At 33.2% G+C, this 26,979-nt stretch overlaps 4 protein-coding genes across 6 annotated transcripts; all 4 read left to right on the top strand.

The window, feature by feature from the left end:
- Positions 1–765: 765 nt before the first annotated feature.
- On the top strand, positions 766–7,151 carry LOC144572557 (UTP--glucose-1-phosphate uridylyltransferase-like). Of its 2 annotated transcripts, XM_078322178.1 has the most exons (21): positions 766–951; positions 1,081–1,128; positions 2,673–2,764; positions 2,896–2,986; positions 3,116–3,176; positions 3,271–3,348; positions 3,452–3,502; positions 3,591–3,664; positions 4,030–4,102; positions 4,641–4,698; positions 4,829–4,875; positions 4,978–5,043; positions 5,504–5,536; positions 5,652–5,704; positions 5,827–5,902; positions 6,019–6,075; positions 6,154–6,237; positions 6,345–6,443; positions 6,550–6,654; positions 6,776–6,847; positions 6,943–7,151. In XM_078322178.1, the coding sequence occupies exons 1-21, from the start codon at positions 887–889 to the stop codon at positions 6,967–6,969; spliced, it is 1,410 nt and encodes a 469-aa protein (XP_078178304.1). In that variant the 5' UTR covers positions 766–886; the 3' UTR covers positions 6,970–7,151. The 2 variants fall into 2 exon arrangements, with proteins under 2 accessions (XP_078178304.1, XP_078178305.1); XM_078322179.1 differs by lacking the exon at positions 766–951 and having other exon boundaries at positions 1,097–1,128; positions 2,678–2,764.
- Positions 7,152–8,466: 1,315 nt separating this feature from the next.
- LOC144572559 (FKBP-like peptidyl-prolyl cis-trans isomerase family protein) lies at positions 8,467–11,843 on the top strand. The gene is given in 7 exon segments (XM_078322182.1): positions 8,467–8,776; positions 8,868–8,938; positions 9,037–9,123; positions 9,681–9,759; positions 9,762–9,829; positions 10,003–10,062; positions 11,572–11,843. Coding segments are annotated over 7 exon segments (699 nt in total). The 5' UTR covers positions 8,467–8,505; the 3' UTR covers positions 11,635–11,843.
- A 1,624-nt stretch (positions 11,844–13,467) lies between these two features.
- LOC144572558 (uncharacterized) lies at positions 13,468–17,577 on the top strand. Its single transcript, XM_078322180.1, has 10 exons — positions 13,468–13,714; positions 14,250–14,307; positions 14,564–14,634; positions 14,839–14,903; positions 15,062–15,106; positions 15,365–15,445; positions 15,807–15,874; positions 16,177–16,225; positions 16,372–16,532; positions 17,441–17,577. The coding sequence occupies exons 1-10, from the start codon at positions 13,600–13,602 to the stop codon at positions 17,505–17,507; spliced, it is 780 nt and encodes a 259-aa protein (XP_078178306.1). The 5' UTR covers positions 13,468–13,599; the 3' UTR covers positions 17,508–17,577.
- Positions 17,578–21,563: 3,986 nt separating this feature from the next.
- On the top strand, positions 21,564–25,582 carry LOC144572293 (Remorin family protein). Of its 2 annotated transcripts, XM_078321804.1 has the most exons (6): positions 21,564–21,790; positions 22,359–22,479; positions 22,834–23,382; positions 23,963–24,449; positions 24,572–24,653; positions 25,204–25,582. In XM_078321804.1, the coding sequence occupies exons 1-6, from the start codon at positions 21,755–21,757 to the stop codon at positions 25,414–25,416; spliced, it is 1,488 nt and encodes a 495-aa protein (XP_078177930.1). In that variant the 5' UTR covers positions 21,564–21,754; the 3' UTR covers positions 25,417–25,582. The 2 variants fall into 2 exon arrangements, with proteins under 2 accessions (XP_078177930.1, XP_078177931.1); XM_078321805.1 differs by lacking the exon at positions 25,204–25,582 and having other exon boundaries at positions 24,556–24,627.
- Positions 25,583–26,979: the final 1,397 nt, after the last annotated feature.

The following is a 26,979-nucleotide window of genomic DNA, read 5'->3' as shown; positions in this document are numbered from 1 at the left end:
TAATTATAATCAGTCAGGTATTGCACTGGATACGAACTCCCCAACCACCACAAATTCGGAGTAAAGATTTTAACAAAGCAATTTTAACTTTACGCAACACAAACTATATACAGCGTTATTTTGATTCTGTAGTCCATGTGTTGTATGAAGCCAACACTGTTGTGTTAAAATCTATTTCCCAAATCGGTCCGTGCATGGTGCATTTTTTTTTCTTCAGAAAATGGAATGAAATCGTCGTGTTGGAAAGTAACTAATCAAACTTTACGCAACACAAAATGCGCGTCTCCGACTTCCTAATTTCTAACTGAAATCAGTTTGACTCGGATTTTCTGTGGCTAAGTTGTTATAACAATCCATGAGTTCAACCCCTTTCCAAGATTTCTATTTAAGCAACAAATTAGGGGCAGATCACAGTCAGGTCAGGAGTGTTTAGTCGTTCCATGATTTTAATTTTTTAATTATGTATTGCAATTTTAATTGATTTTTTTAAAGAATTTATATATTCGGCTTCTCATAAAATAAAATAAAATGGAGCTTGATGGAATTCGTATTCACTGAAATAATTTAAAATTTGAGTTTGAAACTTTGAATTTGGATTTGGATTTGGAGTTTGGGACCGCCTAATCATAACTGCGTTAAGATTCGTATACTGTGATGAGCAATTTTTGATGTACTGTTACTGCATGCATCTAAAGTACTAAACCTTTTATTTTATTTTTTATTTGAGACGATTAATTCCTTACCTAATCATCTCTAAAGCAACATTTTCTTTCCCAGATACGACCTTCTCTCGCTCCCTCTCCACACCTCATTTTTCTTTGTCAAACTCCATCTTCACCTCTCTCTCTCTCTCTCTCTCTTCATCTTCATTCAGGTCGTTGTAAAAATGGATATTTCGGATGAAAAGCTAGAAAAGCTGCGCTCTGCTGTGGCCACACTCGACCAGATCAGGTAGGTATTTTTGCACCAGCCCCTCAATCTAATACATGCATGCCGTATGCCATTGCCAGATTGCCAGTATCTCAGAGTTAATTGTTCTAATAATTTCTTCTTTTTTCTTTGGGGGAAATTAATTTTCAGTGACAAGGAGAAGGCGGGATTTATAAACCTTGTTTCCCGTTATCTCAGGTACGTAGATCACATATATATATGCTATCAATGTCATTAATTTCACTGCGGTTTCTTGTTCGATTTTTTTCAATTTCTATATTAGAATTCTTGATTGTCTAATTAGATGAAATAAATATATTATGAACATGTTGGAAGTGTATGTGTATGTGTATGTGTATGTGTATGTGTATGTGTAGTGTAGGTGCAATTATGTAACCATGAATATATATATAATTGTGAGGTATATCCTACTATACATCTCCTCCTCCTTCAAAGTCTTTAATTTCAAACAAGTTAAGTAGGTTAAAAATGAAATCCAACCGGCAACACATGGACTTCCCAGGAGGTCACCCATCCTAGTACTACTCCTACTCAATCCGTACGGATTTCATTTCGTGTGTTCAACATGGATTTAATTATAAGTAATAGAAACGGGATCAATATGCTCTATATTTTTTATCTAATTATATATGTATTTATAGTATTGTACATGTATTTGTATATATAAGCATAATCATATTTGATTAATACTAATATTATGATACAATATTTGAACCTCATTCAATAAATTTCTAGCTCCATCCATAACAACAACGGGATATAAAATTTTCATTAAAAAAAAAAAAAATCAATTCAAACTATATATATATTTTTTTTGTCAAATTGAGAATGCAATAATGGTCCGATTCATTAAATATAGTTTAAATTGTAGAAGAACGGATCAACCTTTCAACGATGGCCACATGTAAAGACAACATGACAACCATACATGTCATATATAAAGAAAAGATAAATATGTACGTTATTCCTTATATATATATATTCATGGTTGACATTGATCTCCACCTACAATAAAAGTTATAGAAAACACCTAGACTAACTCTTAACAGAAATGATCGATCATAGGCTGGCTTAAATAAGACCTACCCCAATAATTTTATAATTATTAAAGAAAATATATAGTTGTACTAGCTACAGGCAAAATCATGTATACAGTTGCAATTAAACCCTGTCAGGTCAGATTTATGAAATATATAATGTACATCCGATCAGAATCTGCGTCAATCTGGTCCATACTTGTAATGCACGAGCGAGATCCCTTTAATATCCGTGCCAATATAGATTGAACGATCTGGATTTGTTCTGAATAATCTTAAAATTTGAGTTACTGCAGACAATATGAATTCTGAAAATATGACCAAAATATTCAATCTCAATTACACACATCTCGTTCTATGCCAAGCTGGCAAGCTGCCCTGTTTACCAGTTAACTCTCTAGAAATATATAGGTGAATATATATATATATATATAGTTGTGATATAGAGGAGATGAGACTAGCTAGTATTCTTCAAGATTTTGAAACTAGAAGTGTGTGTGTGTGTATATATATTATATATATATTGAAAAGCATGGCATTTTTTACTTTCCAAGGCTGTACATGATATTTCCAGTTTGTAGGGGTATTTCTGCAAAACTTCCATCAGAAATTTCCAAAGAACTTGATAAATTGGAATATTCGATAGCAACTAAAAGTCAAATGCTATGGATTTATTGTCTACAGTGTAGGTGCAGAGCAAATAAATTGGAGCAAAATTCAGACCCCAACTGATGAGTTGCTCTTACCTTATGAAACCCTTCCCCCTTCTCCTCAAGGTGCCTAATATCTAATTTCATCCTTCTCAAATAATTTTTTTTACCTAAATTGTACCCATAGCATGAGTTGTTTTGAAATATTTGCAACATTTTTTATGCAATTTGATAAGTAATTAACTTAATTACTACAGATCCTGAGGAAATTAAGAAGCTTCTAGATAAGCTTGTTGTGCTTAAACTAAATGGAGGTTTGGGAACAACTATGGGCTGCACCGGTCCAAAGTGAGTAATATTTTATATTTCTCAAGAGGAACTTTTTCATTTTAACCCCTATCAAATATCAATATATAGAGAGATACTTGAATATATTTTAATGCCCCTCTATAACATGAAAATTTAATGGGATTACAGGTCTGTTATTGAAGTACGCGATGGTTTTACATTCCTTGATCTTATTGTAATTCAAATTGAGGCAAGTAACAATTTAATTTCACTTACTATGAATATATTTAATGGAATTGTAGGCAACCTTATATTATTTTCTTTTTGTTTTACCTTATATACAGTCTCTCAACAAAAAGTATGGATGCAATGTTCCCTTGCTCTTAATGAACTCATTTAACACTAATGAAGACACTCAAAAGGTAACTAAAGGTCAATTTCTTTTTTTTATCCTTTGCAAGAGAATTAAATTTGAACTTATTCAATTGTGCAAATCTCTCCATTTTATACTATGTTCATTTGAAGATTCTGGAGAAATATGCTACCACGGACATTGAAATTCACACATTTAATCAGGTACTTATATATAATTATTTAGTTTTTAAGTTTCCCTACCAGCATTGTATGCTGCTAAATGAAACCCATTTTTTTTTTTTTGTTTCAGAGCAAGTACCCGCGTTTAGTTGTAGACGATTTCATGCCATTTCCTTGTAAAGGGCGTACGGGGAAGGACGGTTGGTACGTTTAAAAAAGAAACTGTGTTACTTTTAAACACTATATTATTTTTACTGATCAAATTGAATTTCTAAATTTTTTCCTGATCTTCAACAACTACCTAAAATTGCATGCAAGTAATTAGTAAATATTAATTGTGTCCTAATAAATATTTATAATTGTAATTGCATATCTCTCTCAATCGAAGGTGCAAATATGTTAAATTTGATATAACACATATAACACCCCATTTGCATTTAACTAAATTCAAAACATCAGGATATATGCATTAAGATCACTTACTGATCCTATAGAGATTTTATCTTTATTTATATTCTGGTTCAGCGTGAAACCTTTTCTAATTTGCTTTAATTTTATCCCAATTGAAGGTATCCTCCTGGCCATGGTGATGTCTACCAATGCTTGGTGAATAGTGGCAAGCTTGACATGTTGCTCTCTATGGTTAGACAAGGAACAAAAAAAGCTTATACTTTTCAAAACACTAGTAACCAGCAGGGACGGAACTAGAAAATCTAGATTGGGGGGCTGAAACGTAAAATGCAAATAAGAATATGTGGTCACTAGAATTTGAACCCAAGTCTCCATAACAACAAAATGAAATTCTATCCACTAGGTTACAAACACATATTTAACATTTTATGAGGAGGGCTACACTATATAAAACTTAAGAAAAAAAAAAAAAAAACTAAATTTCAATATATTTGATTAAAAAATTTCAAATTCTAACCACCTCTGACATGACTTATTATCCACCCCTGGTAACTAGGAGTCTAGGACCAGCTGTTTTTAAATAAAAGAAGGTTGTAAAATTCCAATTTAGTTTGATTTGTCTATCTGGTAACAGTTTGCTGCAACATAGTAGACTCCAAATTTGACGACTTGCAGTACACTTCATGATAAAAGCTCGACTTGCAAACAATTAAATTATCTAATTTTTTATTTTTAAGTTTTTTGAGCAATATCTTATTTCATGTTTCAGGGAAAAGAGTACGTATTCATAGCAAATTCAGACAACTTGGGTGCGACTGTCGACTTACGTATCCTTTCTTATGTGTTTGTTAAAAAGAATATTTTTTTTTTCTTCTTAAGATGTGTTTTTTGTACTTGTTGGCTATTTTACAGAAAAAATTGGTTAGGATAAATGATAATCCTTGACTAACTAAACAGAGATCCTAAACAGTATAATCCAGAATCAAAATGAAGTTTGTGTGGAGGTATGCAAAAATTTATTTTGTTTTGCTTTGTAGCTTGAACAGTTTCTCCAATTATTCTGTCTTTTAAGGTTTAATTTCACTAATTGTTTAAGTATCCTATAGGTTACCCCAAAGACCTTAGCTGATGTCAAAGGGGGCACATTAATCTCATATGATGGAAAGATTCAGGTATAAAAATCACCTGCCGCCAGTATATATATGTGTGTAGATTGAGGCTATGAAACTGTGCATAGCACGGATTGGTCCATACTACGGATCGATATTTTCATTTTCACAGTCCAAATAGTTGATCTGAACTGTTAAACATAATTTTCATAAAAAATGTACTCGCTGACTAAAATTTATATTTATTACTATTTTTTTACTATTTTTTAGATAGGTACAAAATTATTACTATTGAATAGTCTACAATATTTAGATCAAGTAATTTTCTACCTATCTCAAACAAATAGTAAAAAATTATATTGGATCTACATGCGTTAGATCGATCATTTGGACTTTGAAAATGAAGATATTGACCCATAGTATGTATATGTGCTATGCATAGTATCATAGCCTCGCTCATATATGTATGTGTCACTTTCTTTTTGCTTTAAAAAAGCTCACTTACATGTAAACTATTTTGCAGTTATTAGAGATTGCGCAAGTCCCAGATGAGCATGTAAGTTCATTCATATGACACATTCAATTTCCTACTATATTATAGGTAAAATTAGTTATATGTAATTGAAATGGTGATTTTTAACTTTACTCTTCTCTTCAAATTAAAATTTTAGGTGAACGAGTTCAAATCGATTGAGAAGTTTAAAATCTTCAACACCAACAACCTGTATGCTATATATTATGATTTTTTAATTTTTATACTAAATTTCTACTCCATTTCATGTAAGTCTCTTAACATGGTAAATGTGTAAACAATGTTGCATTATTTGCTGTTGTAATACATTTTAGGTGGTTGAACCTGAATTCCATAAAACGTCTTGTTGACGGAAATGCACTACAAATGGAGATAATTCCAAATCCTAAGGTAATTAATCTTTGACAAGAACTTGTAATTCTGTTTTTAATTATGTATAATCATAATATTTCCAAGATAAAAAAAAAATATGTAAACTCTAATTAAGAGTATGATATTTACATTAGGAAGTAGATGGGGTGAAAGTTCTTCAATTGGAGACAGCATATGGAGCAGCTGTTAAGGTACTTTAAGAAATTAAAGAAATGAGTTCTTTTTATTTCCTTTTGAGAAACTCTCACAATTTTCATATCCCTGTGCAGTTCTTTGATAATGCAATTGGTATCACTGTGCCACGATCACGCTTTCTGCCGGTGAAGGCGACTTCGGACTTTCTCCTTGTCCAGGTTTTTGTTATCAAAACATTTTTTTATTAATTAAAAAAATTATGATTACAAAGCTAAATTGAATAAATGAGATTTATATGGTGAAAAATACCCATTTTTCTTTGCAGTCTGATCTGTATACGGTGGTAGATGGTTATGTAATTCGAAACGAAGCCAGGGTAAATCTGTCAAACCCCTCGATCGATCTTGGACCTGAATTCAAAAAGGTGAAAGCAATCTTTCTGTGATACTTATTTGGAGAATGGATATATATTCCCTTCTTTTCCTACTTAATTTCTTATCCTTTTATTCTTTAATCTTTATTATTGTTAGGTTAGTGACTTCCTCCGTCGGTTTAAGTCAATACCGAGCATAGTTGAGCTCAATAGCTTGAAGGTTTCAGGTGATGTCTGCTTTCGTTCCGGAGTAGTTCTTAAGGTATTCCATACTAATATATATATGTTTGTGTGTTGTCATTCCTGCAATTATTTCCTACATATTCCTATGAAGATTTACATAATTAAATTTGATTTGTTATACGCTTTGGCATTTGTAAAAGGGGAAGGTCAGCATCACAGCAAAACCAGGGGAAAAGTTGGAAATTCCTGATGGATTAGTAATTGATAACAAGGTAAACAAAAGTAAATACATCAATCCTTAAATTTATTTTTACCATCTTCTTTTTCTCAGTTTTGTTACTTCTCTTGTATTATTTCTTTATTTCAGGAAATTAATGGACCAGATGATTTCTAGAAAGCTAAATGGCTCCAGAAGTGATTTATTTATTATTTTTCTTCTTCTTTTTAATGCATTAAAAATCAGCATTTGGGTCATGAAAAGAACAATAATTTAGTACCTATAATAGCACAACTGTGAATCTAATTCATTGTTATCATGTATTACTAATTCTGTTTAGTAGCATCCATCTAGACTTGTTATTTATTTTTTTTAAATTATTTTAGTTTGTCTTATTTTATTTTTATTTTATGGAGAATGCTCAATATCCTACATTGGTAAGGATGGTCCTGAACATTTGTTACTTGTTAATTTGTTAATTTTTATCAACCCAACAACTGCTGGAATTTTTAAAAATACCCTCAAACCAAAAAAATAAAAAATAAATCAAAAGACCACTGTTTTTGAATATTTTCATATTTATCCGGGCTGACATTTGTCGTTGGGGTCCCACAAAAACTGCAAAATTCACCGTAATAAGCTAATTTTTTTTGTTTTCACGGGGCTGCAACGACAAATGGTGGCTCCATTTTTGGAGACTGCCATTTGTCATTGCGGCCCAGATAAATATGAAATTCTCCGGATTGAGTGGTCTTTTAATTTTTTTTTTTTTTGGCAGAGTATAATTAAAAATTTCGGCAACAACTGTTGGCCCATGGGCTTCTGAACCCGTTTATCATCCTTATTAATATTTTAGCTTGAGAAATATGATTTTCAAAAAAAAAAAAAAGAACGGGGGAAATTATTCACGTGAAAATCAAAACTCAAAAGAATTGCAATTAGTACTCTAAAGTCTAAAATATACAAAGACGGATTGAGTAACTTGAGTTATTAATTTTTTTTTAATATTTGTGACAATATATAACAAACGGATCGGATTCAAACTCAAAGAATTAAGGTATCTTACCTATTATAAATTTATAATTAAATTGCCAGCTAGTGCCTATAACAAAGGTGAAACTAACATTATATTGATATATTATCTCCACGTGGAAGGGGATATTAGGAGAATTTTTGCTCTTGGATCCAAGATATCATCATCCTATTAATTTTTTTTTAGATTATAATCATTCCCAAATATTATGAAGCTCATATATTTAATTCTACAAGGTCTAAAATTTTATTTTTCTTCTTCGCATTGTGTTTTTTTGCCAATTACTTTGGTTTCTTTTACCAACTTAGGAATCGGAGGTGGAGTCAATTGATTTATATATTTCAAATATTTTATATTTATATATGATTTTTTATATAATTTAAAATAAAATATTATAATACAGTAAAATTGATTTTTATTATTTACATGAAAATTTTGTACAATACAACTGTAAGATTAATATGAATCAAGTCTGCACAGATATTAATGTTGTTTGGACGACTCCGATTGGATATCAAACCGAGTTGTATGTATGAATCTTGACTGCGCAGAGTAGACCGTACGTAATAAAGTGTAAATATAGTAAAATAAGGGGTGTTGGTGCAAAAGACCCCGTTATCCGTCTCAACCGTCTGTAGCCTTTCCCCCATTCTGAAGTGTTTGTTGTTCATTCAACTGCCATGGCTTTTTTTATTTCTTCTTCGCTTAAAACAAAACTCTCTCTCTCTTTTCCTCACGCAAATAAAACTAAAACCCCACTAATAAAGCAAACTACATTTCTATCATTTCCTGCTGCTGCTTTCTCTACAACTAGAACTAGAAGAGACTCTCTTCTGATGACCATTCTACCCATAGGCGGCTTACTATCTCTATCTCTGCCGGTGGGCCCCACTCTAGCCAGAGAGCGAAGGAACCGAAAGACCATCTCTCCTGAGGAGTACAGCACCACCCGTTAGTTACTTGTTGCCCTTGTCAGATTTAATTTTGCTATTTGGTCCTCCACATTTGTTGAAATTATCTTCATTCATGTGTACCAAAATAGCTCAAGGCATAAAATATTATGATATTCTAGATGGGAAGGGACCCACAGCTGAGAAAGGCTCCACTGTTCAGGTTTATTTCATTTTATGTTTGCTAGATTTTACTTATTTTCTATATAAAGAGTATTGCATGCAAAAAAACATAAAATAAGAAAAATGTTCGTGATGTAGGTACACTTTGATTGCATATATCGCAGCATCACTGCAGTTTCGAGCCGTGAATCTAAACTTCTTGCTGGCAATCGCACAATTGCACAGGTTAATTTAAATTTTCAATTTTAGAAGAGTTCATATTGAAATCTAGTTGATTAAAATTAAGGAATATTTAATGAGAAAAATTGAGGTCAGGTTTAAATCGCCGTATAGACGGGATGTAAATACTTGCGGTGACCAACTCATATTTTTACGTACTGTGTCATGCTGTGATCAAATTCAGAGGACAATAACAGTACGTTAGTCACGCCATGACCACACGTGTCGTGTCCCAAACATTAGTGGTCATGTTTGTCACGTTTGGTTACATTTTTTTTTCTTAATTAAGTTAGTTTATTACAGATTCACCATTCGATCAAGTTCTATCGGTCCTGATCACGCGTGACCACGTGATGTGATGTGACCAAATCAGTTCTCAAGCCATGCCAATTTTTCAAAGGATGGTCACATCACACGAATTGTCACAACACGCACACATGTCGTGCCGTGCCATAACAGAACCGGGCACATATCTGATCACGGCATGATTTTGTTACATCCCTATTTGGCAATATTGCTCACTTCAATAACTTATGTTTCTCTGTTCTTTACTATTTTAGTAGCCATACAAATTTACAGTAGGAGCTACACCTGGTAAGGAGAGAAAGCGTGATTTTGCAGATAACGCAAATGGCCTTTATTCTGCCAAGCTGCCCCTAAACCCCCTCCTGCCCTGTATTCTGTTACCGAAGGCATGAAAGTCGGTGGAAAGGTATACTTGTTCATTTTGAAATATGTCTTTTCATATTATGGGTAAATACAAATGTCTATAAACTGTTACTGTGAAACCAGTAGAAATACAGTTTGTACATAAGCTGTTGTTGTGCAATTTCTTTTCTTTTCTGGTATTAAATGAATTAAAGAGTATAATTTAAAATGCTGCAGAGGAGAGTAATAGTACCTCCAGAGCTTGGCTATGGAAAAAGGGGGATGAATGAAATACCGGTAAATCTTTATTTTATATGAAGAAATTTTATATTTGCATTAATTTTTTTGTTGAATTCAATTTTAGCTACTTCTGAGTTGTAAATATTACTGGGATGCTCTATGTACTGATACAGGCTGTATCGTACTGGTACTGGTACTGTAACCTAGTTAAACACGAGACAGTAAAAGAAGACATTCAGTTATTACCTATTGATTATAGATCAACATGTAAACTTATATAACCTGAATGATTAAAAAAAAATGGAGGAATTTCATGTATATCCCTCAAAAACCTTAAAATTACGCATTTCCCCCTCTAAAACTCATAATATCATATTACATTGAAGCATTAATATTTAATACTAATGTATTCTCTTTATATTGTTACAGCCAGGTGCTATTTTTGAGCTAAATGTGGAGCTTTTGCAAGTAAATCCTCCGGCAAAACAATGAATTTTTTTTTTTGCTTCCATATATTTTTCAACTTAAGAGAATCTTTGTCTTTATTATTTTGTGTTGGCAAAATAATTCATTAAAAGCTATTTGGTTGAGTAGGCTAACATTATAACATATGAGGATGAACTCTTTCTTCACTAAAAATATTTTTGTGCTTCCATTTAACAATACTAGGTGTTTGTCAAATTCACTAATGGATAATTATTTCTCTCGTCTGGTAAAAAATCACTCAAATTTCGTCCAAGAAGAGGTTAACATTTTTGTTTGCTTGAAACAAGACAAATATATACAATTGAAAATTGAGTATTCTTTTTTTTTTTCTCAAAAGAAAACATTTATTGGAAATTTGATTTTACAAAATAAAATTTTGGTACATTGGGTATAAATCTCGTGCTGAAGCAACTTGTGAAAATCAAACCAATAATGACATTTGGAGGTATTATTTAAACTTGGTCCAATGTTTGCAATGAATTGGATCCGTTAGATGTTCCAAACTTGATCCAACGTTTGCAATGAACTTAGATTTATCTGTAAGGACCGGCCCAACCCAAACCTCAAACCGCTTACAAACAAACTGGAGAGAATCCAAAGCTCAAACCCGCTAGAGGGTTCTCTCTTCCCCCTTGCGCGCGCGATCAGAGAAGAGAAGCCAGAATGGGGTGGATCTGGATTCTGGCCGTGCGTTGCTTTGATTGTCTCCATTTGGGTCGCATTTGTTTTGAAAATAGCATCCAGCTCTTCTCGCCTTCGGTCCAGATCCCTTTTTCTCTCCTCCAGTAAGTCATCTCGCTTTTCTCCTCTACGCATTTCCAACTGAACTGGACAAATGTTAGCAATCCAAAGAATGCTATAATGTATGTAATCCATTGAAAACTTTACCACTTCTGGTAAGTTTTGAGGGGTGACTCTGCAAATTGATAATTTTTATGTGTAAACTTAAAAATGGGGGAATTTCATGTATACCCCTCAAAAACTTTAAAATTACGTATTACGCCCTCTAAAATTCATAATATCATATTACATTGAAGCATTAATATTTAATACTAATGTATTCTCTTTGTATTGTTACAGCCAGGTGCTACTTTTGAGCTTAATGTGGAGCTTTTGCAAGTAAATCCTCCGGCAAAACAATGATTTTTTTTTGCTTCCATTTATTTTTCAACTTAAGAGAATCTTTCTCTTCATTATTTTGTGTTGGCAAAATAATTCATTAAAAGCTATTTGGTTGAGTAGGCTAACATTATAACATATGAGGATGAACTCTTTCTTCACTAAAAATATTTTTTGTGCTTCCATTTAATTTGAGAGAATTTTTTTTTTTCATTATTTTGTATTGCTAATAATATCTATTTGTGCAGATACAAAAACTGCGTCTGTATATCACCGATTTTTTTATTAATAAAAAAACATATATCGAAATAGAAGTAGAATTTGATGAAATTTGGAAATATAAGAACAATAGGATAGTTTATCCCGTCCGCCCATCCCGTTCAGTTAATTTTCTTTCTAATCACACAAACTCGCTAAGGACCTGTTCGGCGCACCGATAGGAATGGATGTCGGCATAGGAAAAGTGAAAATTTGAACTGTTTTTTACTGTTCTTGTGGGAAACGAGAACAGTAATGCAGCTAAACAAGACCTAATAAAAAAAATTGGACGGGATAATCTATTCCGTCCAGTGCTTCTCAATTCTTTTTGAAGCGGTTGTAAGAGAACCTCTCACAAACCAGCTTAATCTTTTTTTGTCACGACTTGTTTTGCATTGACCATTTAGCTTAGACAAGTCCAAATTCATATCAACAGAGGCACCAAGTCTTAGGTAATACATGAAGCCATTTTTTTAAGAAAAATAACATTATACTTTAACAGGTTTGGCGGAGCCTTAATCAGATTGCGCATAAAAAAAAAAAATAGAAGTACTAGACGGGATCGACTATTCCGTTCATTTAAAAAAAAAAAAAAATTAATGAGTTTGCGTGATAAGAGATAAAATTAGTTGGAGATGATGGTTTATCCCATCCGGAGGACAGAATAAATCGTCCCGTTCTTTCTATATTTCAAAATTTCACCAAATTCTATTCCTATTTCGATATTTTTTTATTTTTTCCTATTAATAAAAAAATCGGCTGTATATCAGGCAGGTGTGCAACATAGAAAAAAAAAAAAATTTAATGGTGAATCCTTCCAGAATGCCTAACATAGTTTAGAGAGAGGAAGTTGTCAGCATTTGTACAGCCAGCCAGGTAGGTATGCATGTATCAGCACATGCATCAAAATTTTGCCCCCCTCTGGCCCGTCAGATGATGGTAGCCCAAACAAGAACAGGCTTTAAGAATACGAATTTAACAGCCCAGTTAAATTAAATTCAGAAGGCTTTCTCCCTCTCCCTCTCTCTCTCTCTCTCTTAATTTGTTGGTTTTAATAAAAAAAAAAAAAAAGGATCGTCGCTCCAGTTCTCTTCCCCTGCTCACGTAGAGCTGTCTCTCTCTCTCGCCTCTCTGATCTCCCCTGCGCGCAGCTCTCGCTCGAATTCCCTAATAAATCAAGTCCGTTGAGGCGCTGACTGAAGTCGCTCTCTTCTCTCTCTCGAGTCTCCGAAGCAACTCCTGCAAAATATTATCTCACACCTTGCTTGACCGGTGCGGGCTTCTTTCTTTCTTTGCATTTCATAGTTGGTCCTAGGCGAAAATCAATTTGCATTTCCGTTCATTTGCTTTGCCTTCTCTTTCTTTCTGCTCTTTCTATTATTTTTCCGTTTTGGTATTTCTTGTTTTCTAATTTGTGGTTGGATGAAAGTTTGAAAATTCAAATTAGGTTTAAATTACAAGTTAGAGCAATGTAATTTGTGAATTTGGAATCAATTAGAGTTAAATTTAAGGTTAAATTTGTACCCGATTAGCTAATGGGTTTAAACCCGATAAGCTATTTGAATCCGGTTCTTGCTCCCCTCTGGCAGAAATCCTGCATCCGCCTCTAAGGACTGGCTTAACCCAAACCACAAATCTGCTTACAAACAAACTGGAGAGAACCCAGACCTCATACCCGCTAGAGGGTTCTGTCTTCCCCCTTGCGCGCGTGATCAGAGAAGAGAAGCCAGAATGGGGTGGATCTGGCCATGTGTTGCTTTGATTGTCTCCATCTGGGTCGCATCAGTTTTGAAAATAGCATCCAGCTCTTCTCGCCTTCGGTCCAAATCCCTTTTTCTCTCCTCCAGTAAGTCCTCTTGCTTTTCTCTCTAGGCATTTCCAACTGAACTGGACAAACGTTAGCAATCCAAAGAATGCTATAATGTATGTAATCCATTGAAAACTTTACCACTTCTGGTAAGTTTTGAGGGGTGACTCTGCAAATTGATAATTTTTAGGGGGGGCAATAAAGGTCTGTTCATAATTTTAGTTTCAAGATAGGAGTGCCAGTATATGTCAGTCAGGTGTGGTGCCACAATCAGACCAGTTACCAGCTAGTACTAAACATACTCAAGTTGAATGATCATATTTCAGTGAGGCTATGCTACAATGCATATAGCGGATTAATCCTTACTATGGATCAATATCTTTGTTTCAGAGTTTAAATAGTCGATCTGAACCATTCAACATGATCTCCATATGAAAATGTACCTGCATACTAAATTTTACATTTTATTAAAAAATTTACTATTTTTTTAGATAGGGAGAAAATCACTACTACTGAATGGTCTCACTCTTTCAGTTAAATATCTTTCTTGATTTGGGTTGCTGAAATTGGGCAGGTTCAGAGAAAAGGAAAAATGTACTTCTTGTCATGGCTCATCCTGATGACGAATCCATGTGAGTTCTCCAAATTTTCTATATAATTTTATCTCCTGTCAGTAGGATCACGACAGTATATAGTAGCAAAGTATTGGCTATTACTTTGTAACTCTATCCTATTCAGTTAATCCTCACTTATACAGTTGAGCAACCATAGAGCGTTTGCATTAAAGAAAAACATTTAATTTTCCTTTACATATGATAGAATCATCTTTTTTTTTACATCCATATGAAATGAACCTGATTATACAGTTCCCTGTTGTATTTAATGTAGGTTCTTTTCTCCAACTATTATGTACTTGGCATCAGAAGGCCACCAAATTCACCTTCTTTGCATATCAGTTGGTATACTCTACAAGAAGAAGCATTTATTTTTCCAAAAAAATTGCTCTGACATTGATAATTGTGAAAATATGCCTTATTAAATCCTATGTCCCCTCAAATAATAAACTAAGCAAGAAAAAAGAGGTAGCCAATAGTGAAAGGCGCTGTTGTTGCAATCTCTTAATAAATTAGAAAAATGTACTGGTTTAATACATGCTTACACAGGTAATGCTGATGGCCTTGGGAATACACGGAAACAGGAGCTCTACCGTGCTTGCACAGTTTTTAATGTAACTAAAATATTTATGTTTCTGTTGTGAACTCTTCATATCCCGTTCCTAACTTTTTAAGGTTTAAATATTATATTTATATTTAAGGCAGTTCTTTTGTTGGTGAAACAATGCCAGCATATTTGCTCATTCTTTTGCTCTGTTTGTTTCTATGGCAGATTCCAAGGGAACAAATTCAAATTTTAGACCACCAAAATCTTCAGGTGATCATATTTTGGGGTTGTAATTTCATGCAATAAATATCCGTATCAGTTCTATTTGAATCATACCAGTTATCATATGATTTAGACCATATTTAAAATTTAGCTTCAATTAAGCTTCAACAGTTTAGCCCAAATTGAGCCTTAATAATGAAAGATAAAAAAAAAAAAATTAAAATTAAAATTAAATAAAAATTAAGATACAAACATAAGAATATCAATGAGGGAATTATAGATGTAAATATCTTCTTATCATGATAGGATGGATTTAATAACAAATGGGAACATCACATTTTGGGCCGGATTATTAAAGACTCTCTTGCCACGTGGAACATTGATACGGTATGATATTAATTTTGTAATTTCTAACCTTTAGGCTTCATTATGGTGTTGTTGAGGTCTATAGAAAGACTTTGTGTGTGTGTGTGTGTGTGTGTGTGTGCGTGTGTGCGTGTGTTGATTAAATAAATTAGTCGTTTTTTTTCTTTTTTGTACTGATATTGCCAAAGATCGTACCAGATAAGGTACCTGCTCTTCTTCTTTATACATATAAAGATATTCCAATTGGATAGCATGGGGTTGTAATTTTAATTAGAATTCTGCGAAATTAATTATTCTAAAGGTTTGTTTGACTTTTGCACTTGTCATGTGAAATTTTGTGACCAAAATTTTTAAACTTTAGTTATTTTTGTTTCATAAACAGGTAATAACTTTTGACAAGTATGGTGTATCCAGTCACCCTAATCATCGTGATGTTCATCATGCTGTTCGGTTGGTTGGCTTATAATTATTTTTCTAACTGAAATATATATTTGGATCAATTTGAACTATACCCCCTATAGATACAGAAAGACACAAAAACCCATTGTAAACCTGCAAATGCGAAATATGTGTAAAAATAAGAAATGTTAATGTACACCCTACATTTTTTTATAGAATTTAGGTCAATCTCCCCTCCCCCCAACCAGAGAATTTTTTCTCTTTTGTCAAGAATTTAGGGATCACTTGAAAATATGCATATTTGATTTTTGTCACTAATGTTAGCTAATTGCTGTCAATCTTTCTTTTTGTAGAAAACTCATGCATGAGAAGCTGCCAAGAGAAATTGAAGCTTGGGAACTTGTAATGCTCCTTCTCCAAATATTAAAAAGAACAACTCAAATACCAGTGCTTTGTGCTTTAAATTTTTAATCTGTTACCAAACTTCAAAAATCACTCAGGCTTTGTAATTTTCGGACTAAAGTTTATTATGGTTTAAAATATTTCAGATTAGTATGAGCATTTTTCGCAAGTACAGTGGACCCGCAAGTGTATGGCCATCTCTTCTATGTTATTCATCGTACCAAAAAAAAGAGATCCATCTCTTGTTGAATTCAAGTCCTTATAAAAGTTACCGTGCCATGGCACAACACAAAAGCCAATGGGTTTGGTATGTATAATACCTTTCTCATGTTTAATTCGTATTAATTTAGTTGGCTAAGTGTTGGAATGTGCAAGGAGTTCATGCCAATATTTTCATTTTCAGAGTCTAAATAGTCGACCTGAAGCATTCAACATGATTTTCATATAAAAACGTACTTGTAGACTAAATTTTACATTTTTAGATAGGTAGCAAATCACTAATTTTGAATGATCTACATCTTTGGATCAAGTGATATTCTACCTATCTGAAAAAATAGTAAAAAAATTCTAAAAAATGTAAAATTTGATCTACAAGTACATTTTCATATGGAGATTATATTGATCCATAATACGGACCAATATGCGTTATGCATAGTACCTTTAGCCTCACTCCTACCACTACCACAACCACAACCACAACCACAACCAAGCCTTTAGTTCCAAACGAGTTGGGATAGGCTAGAAATAAAACCCAATCACAATCATACAATAAAGATAAGTAGTAATAAAGTAGTCATAAAATAAAAATAATAAAAATAAAAGTGAAAGTGATAATAATAATACTAATACTAATATTAGCTATATTCTATATAATCGTAGAGGTCAAAGTCCTAAGCTTACATCCTAGACTTCAAATTCCTACTCCTATGACCTAAGACCTATAATATTATTCCTAAATAATTTCTAACCAGCACTAGGTCATGGTTCTGGTACGTGGATCGCTAGCTTTCACGCGCTCCTGTTCGAAGTTGACTCCTAAATCTATATTTTCTACTGGTTGGGAACAATGCTTGCAGCTTCTTATACTAGTAGACTGTATTAAAGTTAGAAGGAAAGAGTTGTAAATACATTGTAGGAGGTGTTGTTCCCTGGAAATTATCTTTTGATGTGATTATTCTAACAATTTTTTTTTTTTTTTTTTTTTACATTTGACAGGTTCCGTAAATTGTTTGTTGTTTTCTCGAGCTACACATATGCCAACACTCTTCACAAGATCAGTTAGCAATCCAACTTTGATGTGGAGCGGGTCGCCGAGAAGTTCACGAGCTTTGTCCACAAAAATAAAAAGGAAAGCAAGCTGAAGAGATTCAGAAGATAAAATTTATGTTTGTGGAGACTTGTTTGTTTTTTCGGATTGCAAAATTTTTCTTGCGGGCCAGCAAAATTTCAGGCAGATAACGTTGTTCTCTGGAAATTTTTGTGTTCAACAATGAAGAGACAAATTTATTATTTTATCTATTTAAGCAGTTATTTTTATGTTCGTTTTTCCGAACCAACACACCTTTATAATGCTATTTGGATGTATCTTTGACACATGTTGACACTATTGTTTACAAGTTATTTTTGTAATTTCAAAGTCTAAACAATCGATTCAAACTATTTAACATGATTTTCATATTAAAATATGCTTAGAGATCAAATTTTATATTTTGTACAGTTTTTTTAGTATTTATTAAGATTTATACAAAATTGTTATTTTGAGACAATTCTGGACCATTAAAAAACAGTGATTTAAAAAGAATTCTAAATAAATACTAATAAGATTAAAAAAATTGAAATTTGGTCTCCAACCACAATTTAATATGGAGATCATGTTGAACGGTTCGGATTAACTGTTTGAACTTCGAATTTACAAAAATAACTTATAAATATATGGTGTCAAGATGTGTCACTATAAAATAGTGTAATTGAATTCCTCATCTTTTATCTAATCATTAAAAAACTTGTTTCTATAAAATAGTGTGCAAAAACGATTATTGTTGCATTGTGCCAAACTTATAATTACACAAAAACACCTCAAAATATGACGATTCCTAAATTACGATGCATTTATGTGATAATCACAAAATCGGGTGGATTTTGATGCTTCAATTCCTGCATAAATGGGGCTCCAGAAACAAGTATTGTAGAGTTGGTATGGAGTGTAGGCCTATCACTTGGCTGGCAACCTGGCATTATTTTGTTGCTTTCTTCAAGTGATCCATGTGGGATTGTCTGGTTCAAGTTATGAGGTATCTATCCAGGTACACATTTCACAATTTATTTATTTTAAAATAATTTATATGTATTTATTTCATAATTGAGTCGGCACAAATGAATTTCCAGGTACACATTTCACAATTTATTTATTTTAAAATAATTTATATGTATTTATTTCATAATTGAGTCGGCACAAATGAATTGCAAAGGAATATGAGAAGAATGGAATTGTGATGGAATAGTAGTCGAACATAAAATATGAAATTGAATGGAATAGATAATAAGTGGAAAAATAAATTTTTGATGTAAATATACAGTTAAATTCATTTCTTTTGCTTTTTAGTTGTTTTCTATTCTATCCCACAATTTTTTATAAGAAAGGTGGAATTGAAAATAGTGGTTTTTTTTTACATGTTGGAATAGGCTCAATTTTACTATTCCACCATTCCAAACGTGCCGAACACAAAAAGAAAAAAAATATATATTATGGATTAGAAAGCTCTTTTTTTTTTTTTTTACTTTTTCGCTTTTCCAATTTTTCATATATTTGCCGAACGAGCCAGTAACTTTTTGTTGCATTTTCTAATGAATTAGGATTGCTCGATAATGTTTTATTTTGACTATTTTTTTTCAAATTGTATTAATTTCTTTTTAAGAAAAAGAAAAAGAAAATACAGGAAAGTAGGTTTTTTTCTTGTAGATCCACTTGTGCAGCAATTTTTAAGCAATTTTAAACTACTTGATATTCCATCAAATATCGGTAAATATGGATCATTATAAGTTTTATATCATTTGATAAATGTTAAAATTTTAATTTACATGAAATTTTATCATTTTCGTGCATATGATGTATATAAAATAAAGATTATATTTGACTTACCATATTAATTGACAATTAATTAAGTTATTTTCATTTTCATTTACCATATATGAAATAAAGATTATATTTTTCATTTTCATTTTATAAGTTATTTTTAACAATTAATTAAGGTTATCATATTAATTTGTTAACAATGAATCTCCGTCTTTATCTAAAAAATAGATACAGTTATTTTTGTGAGATTAGCTTTATAATTAATTAATTATGGTCTTCACGTTCCATTTAAAACTTGCACCGAGTTTAAGAAAAAGGGTTCAACCAAAGCCGTTTGTGTTTCTGAAAAGGAAAAAGTTACTGTTAATTACAGCTTACATTATTGGCATAGTTAAAAGATTAATTCTACCTACGTGAGATTGGCCTAGATTAATCAGAAGCCGTGGAATTTTGATCTGACGGCCCAAATTGTTGCGGAGGTCTGGAAACCAACAAAACGCATACAATATGAAATTGGCATGCCACATAGAATCCATGATAGCAAAGACAAAGGGATCATTTATATTCACCATACGGATGCTGCCCCCTTTGATTGTGACTTATGTCCGAAAGCAAAAGACAAAACCTTTTCTCATATTCTTGCACGGGAAACAGCGATAACAGTTACGAATTACAAATTTACAAAACCTTCTTCGTTCAATTCAATTGGTTTTTTTAAAACAAACCCCCCTCAATTGAAATGGACGGCTCAGATTTACTCTCAGGAATTCGGAAATAAATCTGGTGTGATCAAGATGAATTGCAGGACTATATTATTGTAAATCTAACTTTTTATTTGCTTTGAGATTCGTGTATAAAAAAATAATTTTTTTATTGAGATTTATATGGTACTGAATTATTATCGAATTATATTCAAATTAATTCTGAATCACGAACTTTTTACCGCGCGCATGTTCAAAACAAGGAGGTTAAATTTAGGCAGTGATTATAAGCAGAGAGGATCATTTGATTTGTCCTAGAAAGGGACTTCAATAGTTGAATGACCAGTGATTTGACCGGGCCCGGACTCCTATGTTAGAAAAACCTGACCGTTACTTGGTAAATGCCGTATAATTACTTAAGTGCCCTTCTTCACCTGACAAAATATTGAAAGTGCCATACTGGGGGATTCAAATCTGCTCCCTTTTCTATCCTATTCTTTCATCCGAGCCGTTTAAAATTAATTACACAGCTTGAATTTTTTTTTTTTTTAAATTAATTAATATAATCTATTAAAATGAATCAGATTTAATTAAAATCGTGTGATCGATTTTGAACGGCTAGGATGGAAGAATAGAAAGGTACTCCTTTTCTTAAGAAAATAAGCAGATTTGAATCTCCATACTGAGGTTATTGCTAAGCTAGAATTTTTTTTTTTCAGAAAAAATGGAATCCAGTATTCATATTTTTTGTGTAATCATCACTTAATAAATCAAAATTCAGATTTAAAAAAAAAAAAAAAATGAAAGCCACTGATCTTTTTCTTCATGGAGAGTAACATATTGATGTAAAATATCATAAAACTTATGTTTCATATTAAGAACCTGAATAATCAACCGTTTATTGTAATTAATTTGGTAGTTTAATTTTTCTTCTTATTTTTTATAGTAATAAGGTTTAAATTTTATAATTTTTTTGTGAGTGCAAAATTTGGAGATAAAACAAATCAAATTCTATTTGGAATTTGAATTTTGAATTGTAATTTAGGGAAAGTAAATTATGGAGATGATGGGGCACTAAAATGTTTCTCTTATAATTTCAACAATACTCATGAATGAAATTTAAAATCAAATGCTAACCGTTAATATCATTAACGAAGAAAAGTAAGGAGATTTAATATCTGCGAAGAGATTACTTGACAATGGTTATTTTAACAATGGAATTTAATAAAATTGAAAAGTAAAAGTAATTAAAAGTAAAAATTGTCAAGTGATCTCCTCTCCTCTCAGTTCCCGTGCATATTTTATTATTCTAATAAGAAAATGAGCGATTTCATGCATTACCAATAAGTTTATTTTAAATTAAAAAATAACTTTATATAATATTAATAATACATATTAGTTGTGTAAAAAATGAAGATATGAATAGGGTCTTTCTCTCTTTAAAAAAATAATGTTATTAAATATTTATGGTCACTTAGAAATTAAAATTATTTATGAATATTATAGTGGCAAAAGAGTGTAAATAAAGCCAAACCAAGCTCCATTGTTGTAACCGTTAAAATCTAGCTCATATAACTATTGACTAAGAAACTTATCCGCCATTCTTTTTCTGCTCACTCTCTCCTTCTCTCTCTCTGTCTCTACGCCGGCGCGAGGCGGCGCCGCCACTACAGTCACCGGAACTCACCTACATTGAGCGAGGCTAATGAGAGGCTCTTGGTGAAGATTTTGAACTCTCTTTCTCGTTCTGTCTGAATGGAGTATGAACGAATCGAGAAACCTCTCCATCAGGTAACACACACACACTCTCTCTCTCTCTTATCAATCGAAATTGAACTTTTGAGAGCGTTTTTAAAGTGTGATTCAGTGTCTTTCTTCAGATCCACTTCCTCATGTACAAACTCGATCTGATCGGCCACTGTTTTCACTCACGGCTTTGCTTGGGTTAGACTTGAATTTGCCGATTTTGCTTTTGTTTAATTTTACTTCAGCTACAAGGAATTAAAAACAAAATGTTTGTTTGTTTATTTTTACTCCCGGTTTTTGACTGGAATTGAAAACAAAAGGGGAAAAATAAGAACCTCTATCGGGCTTTTTGTAATTTAACAAATGAACTATTATTTATTCTAATCATTTTTTATTGAATAAAAATGCAAAGGGCCTTTATAGACCCTGTTATAATTGTATTTCACTTGAATTTAATACACATGTTATGTGTAGGTAATAAATTCTTCACTTGTAGTTTGTCAGTAAAGCAATCCAAGAAGAGTACTACCAACTGGTAGAGACGTAGAGTCACATCACATGTACTGGGATTTGTCATCTTACATTCTTACCATTTTAGTGTATTTAATTTCAGGGAGGAGGTTTTTCTCCAAAGAAGCTTAGAGCAATGCTTCTTGGTGTAGAGAAGAGAAGGAAAGAAGATGAAGAAGAAATTGAGTCCAAATTCACATTAAAATCGGAAGCCGGTGACAGGGGTAAGCCCTCTTCCTCACTGCCACAAAAAAAATTTAGAGAGAGAGAGGATGAAAAGAAAATTCTCAAACTTAATTAACTCCAGTAAGGGCTTCTGATCCTGTACCAGTTTCTGGTATGGTTGAGTAAGTTGCTACCAGTTCTGTACATGAAGCAGTGTCGATTGTTGAGACCCATTTGCTACCTATTTAGGGTTTACTGGGTTTTAGGGGTATATTGGTATAATTAGCTCTTTTTGTAACTTTTAGTTTGATAGTAATACAATGGACTCGATGCCTTTTTTCCAAATAAAAAAAATAATAATTAACTCTAGTGAGTATTCTCATTAACACAGAGTGTTCTTTAACTTATTCTAGGGGGGAGTATTGGAGAAGAATTCAAGGATGTAGATATGGTGAGCTCTGTATCGGATCCATCCTCTTCCTCAGAACCCGAACCGATAACAAGCGGACACAGACCAAGAGACCCGATAAACTCCTCATCTAGGGTTTTAAAACCACAAGAGGATGATTCATTTGATTCAGAAAGTGTCGCCTCAAATTTTGAATTCCACAAAGACATCAGAAGCCCTAATCCTAATCGATCTCCCATTGTACCCTCATTTTCTAAACCTACCCCTTCAAAATGGGCCGATGCACAAAAATGGATAGCAAGCCCCAATTTAAGCCGGATCGGCAGAACTAGTAAGAAACCTGAGCGGGTCGGGATGAAGAACCCAGTAACAAAGGTTGTGTTGGAGGCAACGATAGAAGAGGTGGCAGATACAAAGAGGGTTGATTCGACAAGTCAAGAGAAAAGAGAGATTATAGGCTTGAATAACAGACCCACTAATTGGGCACCTGACCCTTATCCTGAATTGGAGTGTTATCCTAAACCAGCGCCCGTGGTTCTTGCTGATTCAGCGGGTATGCTATACTGATAATTTATTTTCTTTTCATTGGTGAATTTCAAGGATTTTGAAATTGCATACTCCCTCCTCTAAAATTCGTAATATCAAATTCACCGTTCTAAATTTCAAATCTACCCTTCTAAACTCACTTTTTTTTTTTAATAAAACACATATAAATTTATAAAGTACCCATTTATCATTTGTTAAAATATTAAAAAAATATGTAGCATGCTTAAGAAAAATGTCGGCCTTCTAACTGGTCCATTAATGAGGGCAAATGGGTTATATCTCTACTTCTGACATTTACACAAATAAAGTAGGGGGAATTTCATGTATATTTCTCAAAAATTTGGAAATTACATCAAATTCTACAAAGAAAAGGTCCATTGAAAATCCGATAAGAGTTGAAAAGTGCCTGCTAAATAAAGCAAACTCCTGCACTGAGATAAAATGGCTTGTACAGAAAACCTTGTCAGTATTTTTGTGTCTAGATTTATACAAATATGACTACTAGCCTTCTACCGATTTTTTCTCTCTCTTTTTTTTTTTTCTAGAATTATAGCTAGACCTGATTATGCATTAATAAAACAATGCAGTGAGTCTGAGCCGCCATGATCCCTCTGTTTCTCTCCACAGTGCAACTGCATTTATACCACCTTCCACTGTTCGATCAGTCTCCATGCGCGACATGGGGACAGAAATGACACCAATTGCCAGCCAGGAGCCTTCTAGAACAGGTACACCGGTACGGCCGGCAAGCCCAAACCCGTCCACATCCACCAGCCCAAGAAGGTCGCTGACAGGTACAGACCCCAACCCCAACCCGAATCTTAACACAAAGCAAGATTTCAACACTGAGGGGTTGAGCGAAAAGGAGATACAGATGAAGACAAGGAGAGAGATAATGGTTCTGGGGACGCAGTTGGGGAAGACTAGCATTGCTGCCTGGGCGAGCAAGCAAGAGGAGGAGAAAGCTGCGAGCAGGTCTCTTCAGTCACTGCAGACAGGGTCTGCTTGTCAGAGTGTTATTGAGACTCGAGCTGCTGCCTGGGAAGAGGCTGAGAAGGCGAAGTTCATTGCAAGGTTGTTCTTTGAACTTTACTGTTAATTTTTAGGTGTGCGTATTCCACTGAGAGTAAGGCTTAGAGGTCGGAGGAAAATTTCATTTATTTGTCCTTATTTTATTTAGTTTGGTTTTATAATAGGTTTAAGAGGGAAGAGATAAAGATCCATGCATGGGAAAATCATCAGAAAGCAAAAATTGAAGCTGAAATGCGCAAAGTTGAGGTAGGCTATTATTATTATTATTTTTATTTTTTCTTTTGTTGAGTTGTGCCACCTCGGACCTGTATTTGCAAATGCACCAGATTATAGTACCAATGAGGTCATTGGTGAGAATATTCGCATCCCCTGTGATATCTCAAACTTTGAGTTGATATGTGGAAAATCTGGACCGTTCAAATCCTTTATGCACGAATCTGATAGGCACTGAAAAAAATTTGGCCTGGCTTTAGATAAACTAAAAGTTTGAGATATCTCAGAGGAAACAGACTTGGTGGGATGGGTGGGGATGGGGATACTCTAAGTTAACATAATATTTATGTTTAGATCGGGACCGTCTTATCAGAATCCGGCCCAAGGTGGAATGCACCCCCCCCCCCCCCCTTAATATTCATATGTATTCTGATCGGACAGTTCGGATCTAAACAGAAATATTTTGTTACCTTGGGCGATATGAGTTCGGGATACGCATGCAGACAAACTCAGAACCCGTACCGGTCCGTAATATTCATAGAGCTTTAATTCTTATAGTAAATGATTAATTCATTTTAAAAAGGTTGAAGTGGAGAAGATGCGGGCCCATGCCCAGGACCTCCTCATGAACAAATTAGCTGACACAAGGCACAAGGCTGAAGAGAAGCGTGCCATGGCAGAGGCAAAAAGGACCCATGCAGCGGCCCGCACGGCAGAGCAGGCAGAGTACATCCGTCGAACAGGGCGGGTCCCCTCGACCTTCTTCTCTTGCTCATGCTGGGGTTGGTGCGCGTGATTTTAAACCCATGTCCCTTCAGTTCTATGTGAAAAAGGAGAATTGAATCTTTCTTTTAGCTGTCTATTATATCTAAATTACCTTTTGTTTTGCTAGTTTTGCCGACATTGAACGTCTATATATAAATGTGCATGTAAATTAGTTAATTGTTTTTATTATTCTGACAGTTTCTCTGTGGTGTTTTCCCAGATATTCTGGCATTTGAACGAAGGAAAAAGTTCGGGAGATGATCATGGAATTCCCATAATATTAACATGAATATCTCAATGCTGAATGTTTCCGGGATACAGATACTGACAGTGCAGTTTTGGCTTCATGCAGCGCATGAATATAAAGTCAAAATAGCGTAACATATGACTCGTGCGTTAGGTGAAGGCAAAACTATGCTGTCAATATTACCCATGTTTCCATCATGAGCTGTGTCCGTTTTTGTTTGACAAAGCGAGTAAAATTTTTTGCCGAGTGAAATGGAAACTTCAATTTTACATTTTTGGCTGAAAAGAAGAAATATTAGCTGGTGATTCAGCACTGTGGTACCTTATAGCGGAAAAAAAGAGGTGAAATCTCTTTGTTTTTGCTTTAGGCATTTTTTCCAACAAAAGCGGATCGTTTACACTTTGATATTTATACCAGTTCAGCGTTTGTTAATTTTGATAATTCAAAGTAAATTTTGAAGTATCAAAATGAAGTTCTTAGGCGGTAATGTCTATCATTTTGAAGTAAATTTTTAGCATGTTTTAATTTTATTTTGATTTCCATCAAGATCTTTTAAAAATATATTAATTCGGACAGTTTTTGGAGGTTACTTTTTCTAGTTATGTGAAAATGAATTGCAATGCTGTTTTTCAGTTTTTGTCATTCGATTTTAAAGCATTTATTATTAAAAATTACAATACTCTTTCGGCAAAGTATTTTTTTTTTTTTCAAAAACTATTGTAATTTTTTTTCTCCCATCGTTGGACCGCCTTTTGATTTCTGACACCAATTCGCGCTACATAAATTCTGTAACCGCTACATAAAAACGTAATTTCTGACGTGCACTGGCATTCTCTTTTATGATAGATGGATAATTTTAGGTCGAACATTATATAAATTTCAGAGTGAGGCTATGACGTGCTATTAATCCATCTCCATTTTCAAGGCCGAAAAAAATTACGTTTTGAGACAAAATTCTAAATAAATAAAAAAAAGATATTACGTTTTTAGATAGGTAGAAAATTATTTGATCTTAGATATCATAAAAGAACCCGAAATGATTTTCCACCTATTTAAACAAATAGTAAAAAAAAATAAAAAATTTAAATCTCCAAAGCATATTTTCATATTAAGATTATGTTACTTAATCATACCGACTATTTTTAAAAATAAAATATGAATTCATAACACAGATCAAACTGTAATATTCCTGCTCTAAATTACACCTGATACAAAGACGAAGAAAATCTAGCTAGTAAAACCCTATTTCCCATTACTTACCAGTACATGTTCGCTTGAAGGTATGTGATTTCGTTCATGCAAATAATTAATATTTCCATTGCTAGCACATCATGCATGTATCAACTC

The sequence above is a fragment of the Carex rostrata genome, chromosome 20 (genome assembly GCF_964058835.1).
Source record: "Carex rostrata chromosome 20, lpCarRost1.2, whole genome shotgun sequence".
In the NCBI taxonomy this organism is placed as follows: Eukaryota; Viridiplantae; Streptophyta; class Magnoliopsida; order Poales; family Cyperaceae; genus Carex; species Carex rostrata.
Note: the sequence above shows the minus strand (reverse complement) of the source record. Positions and strands in the feature narration are given on the sequence as shown.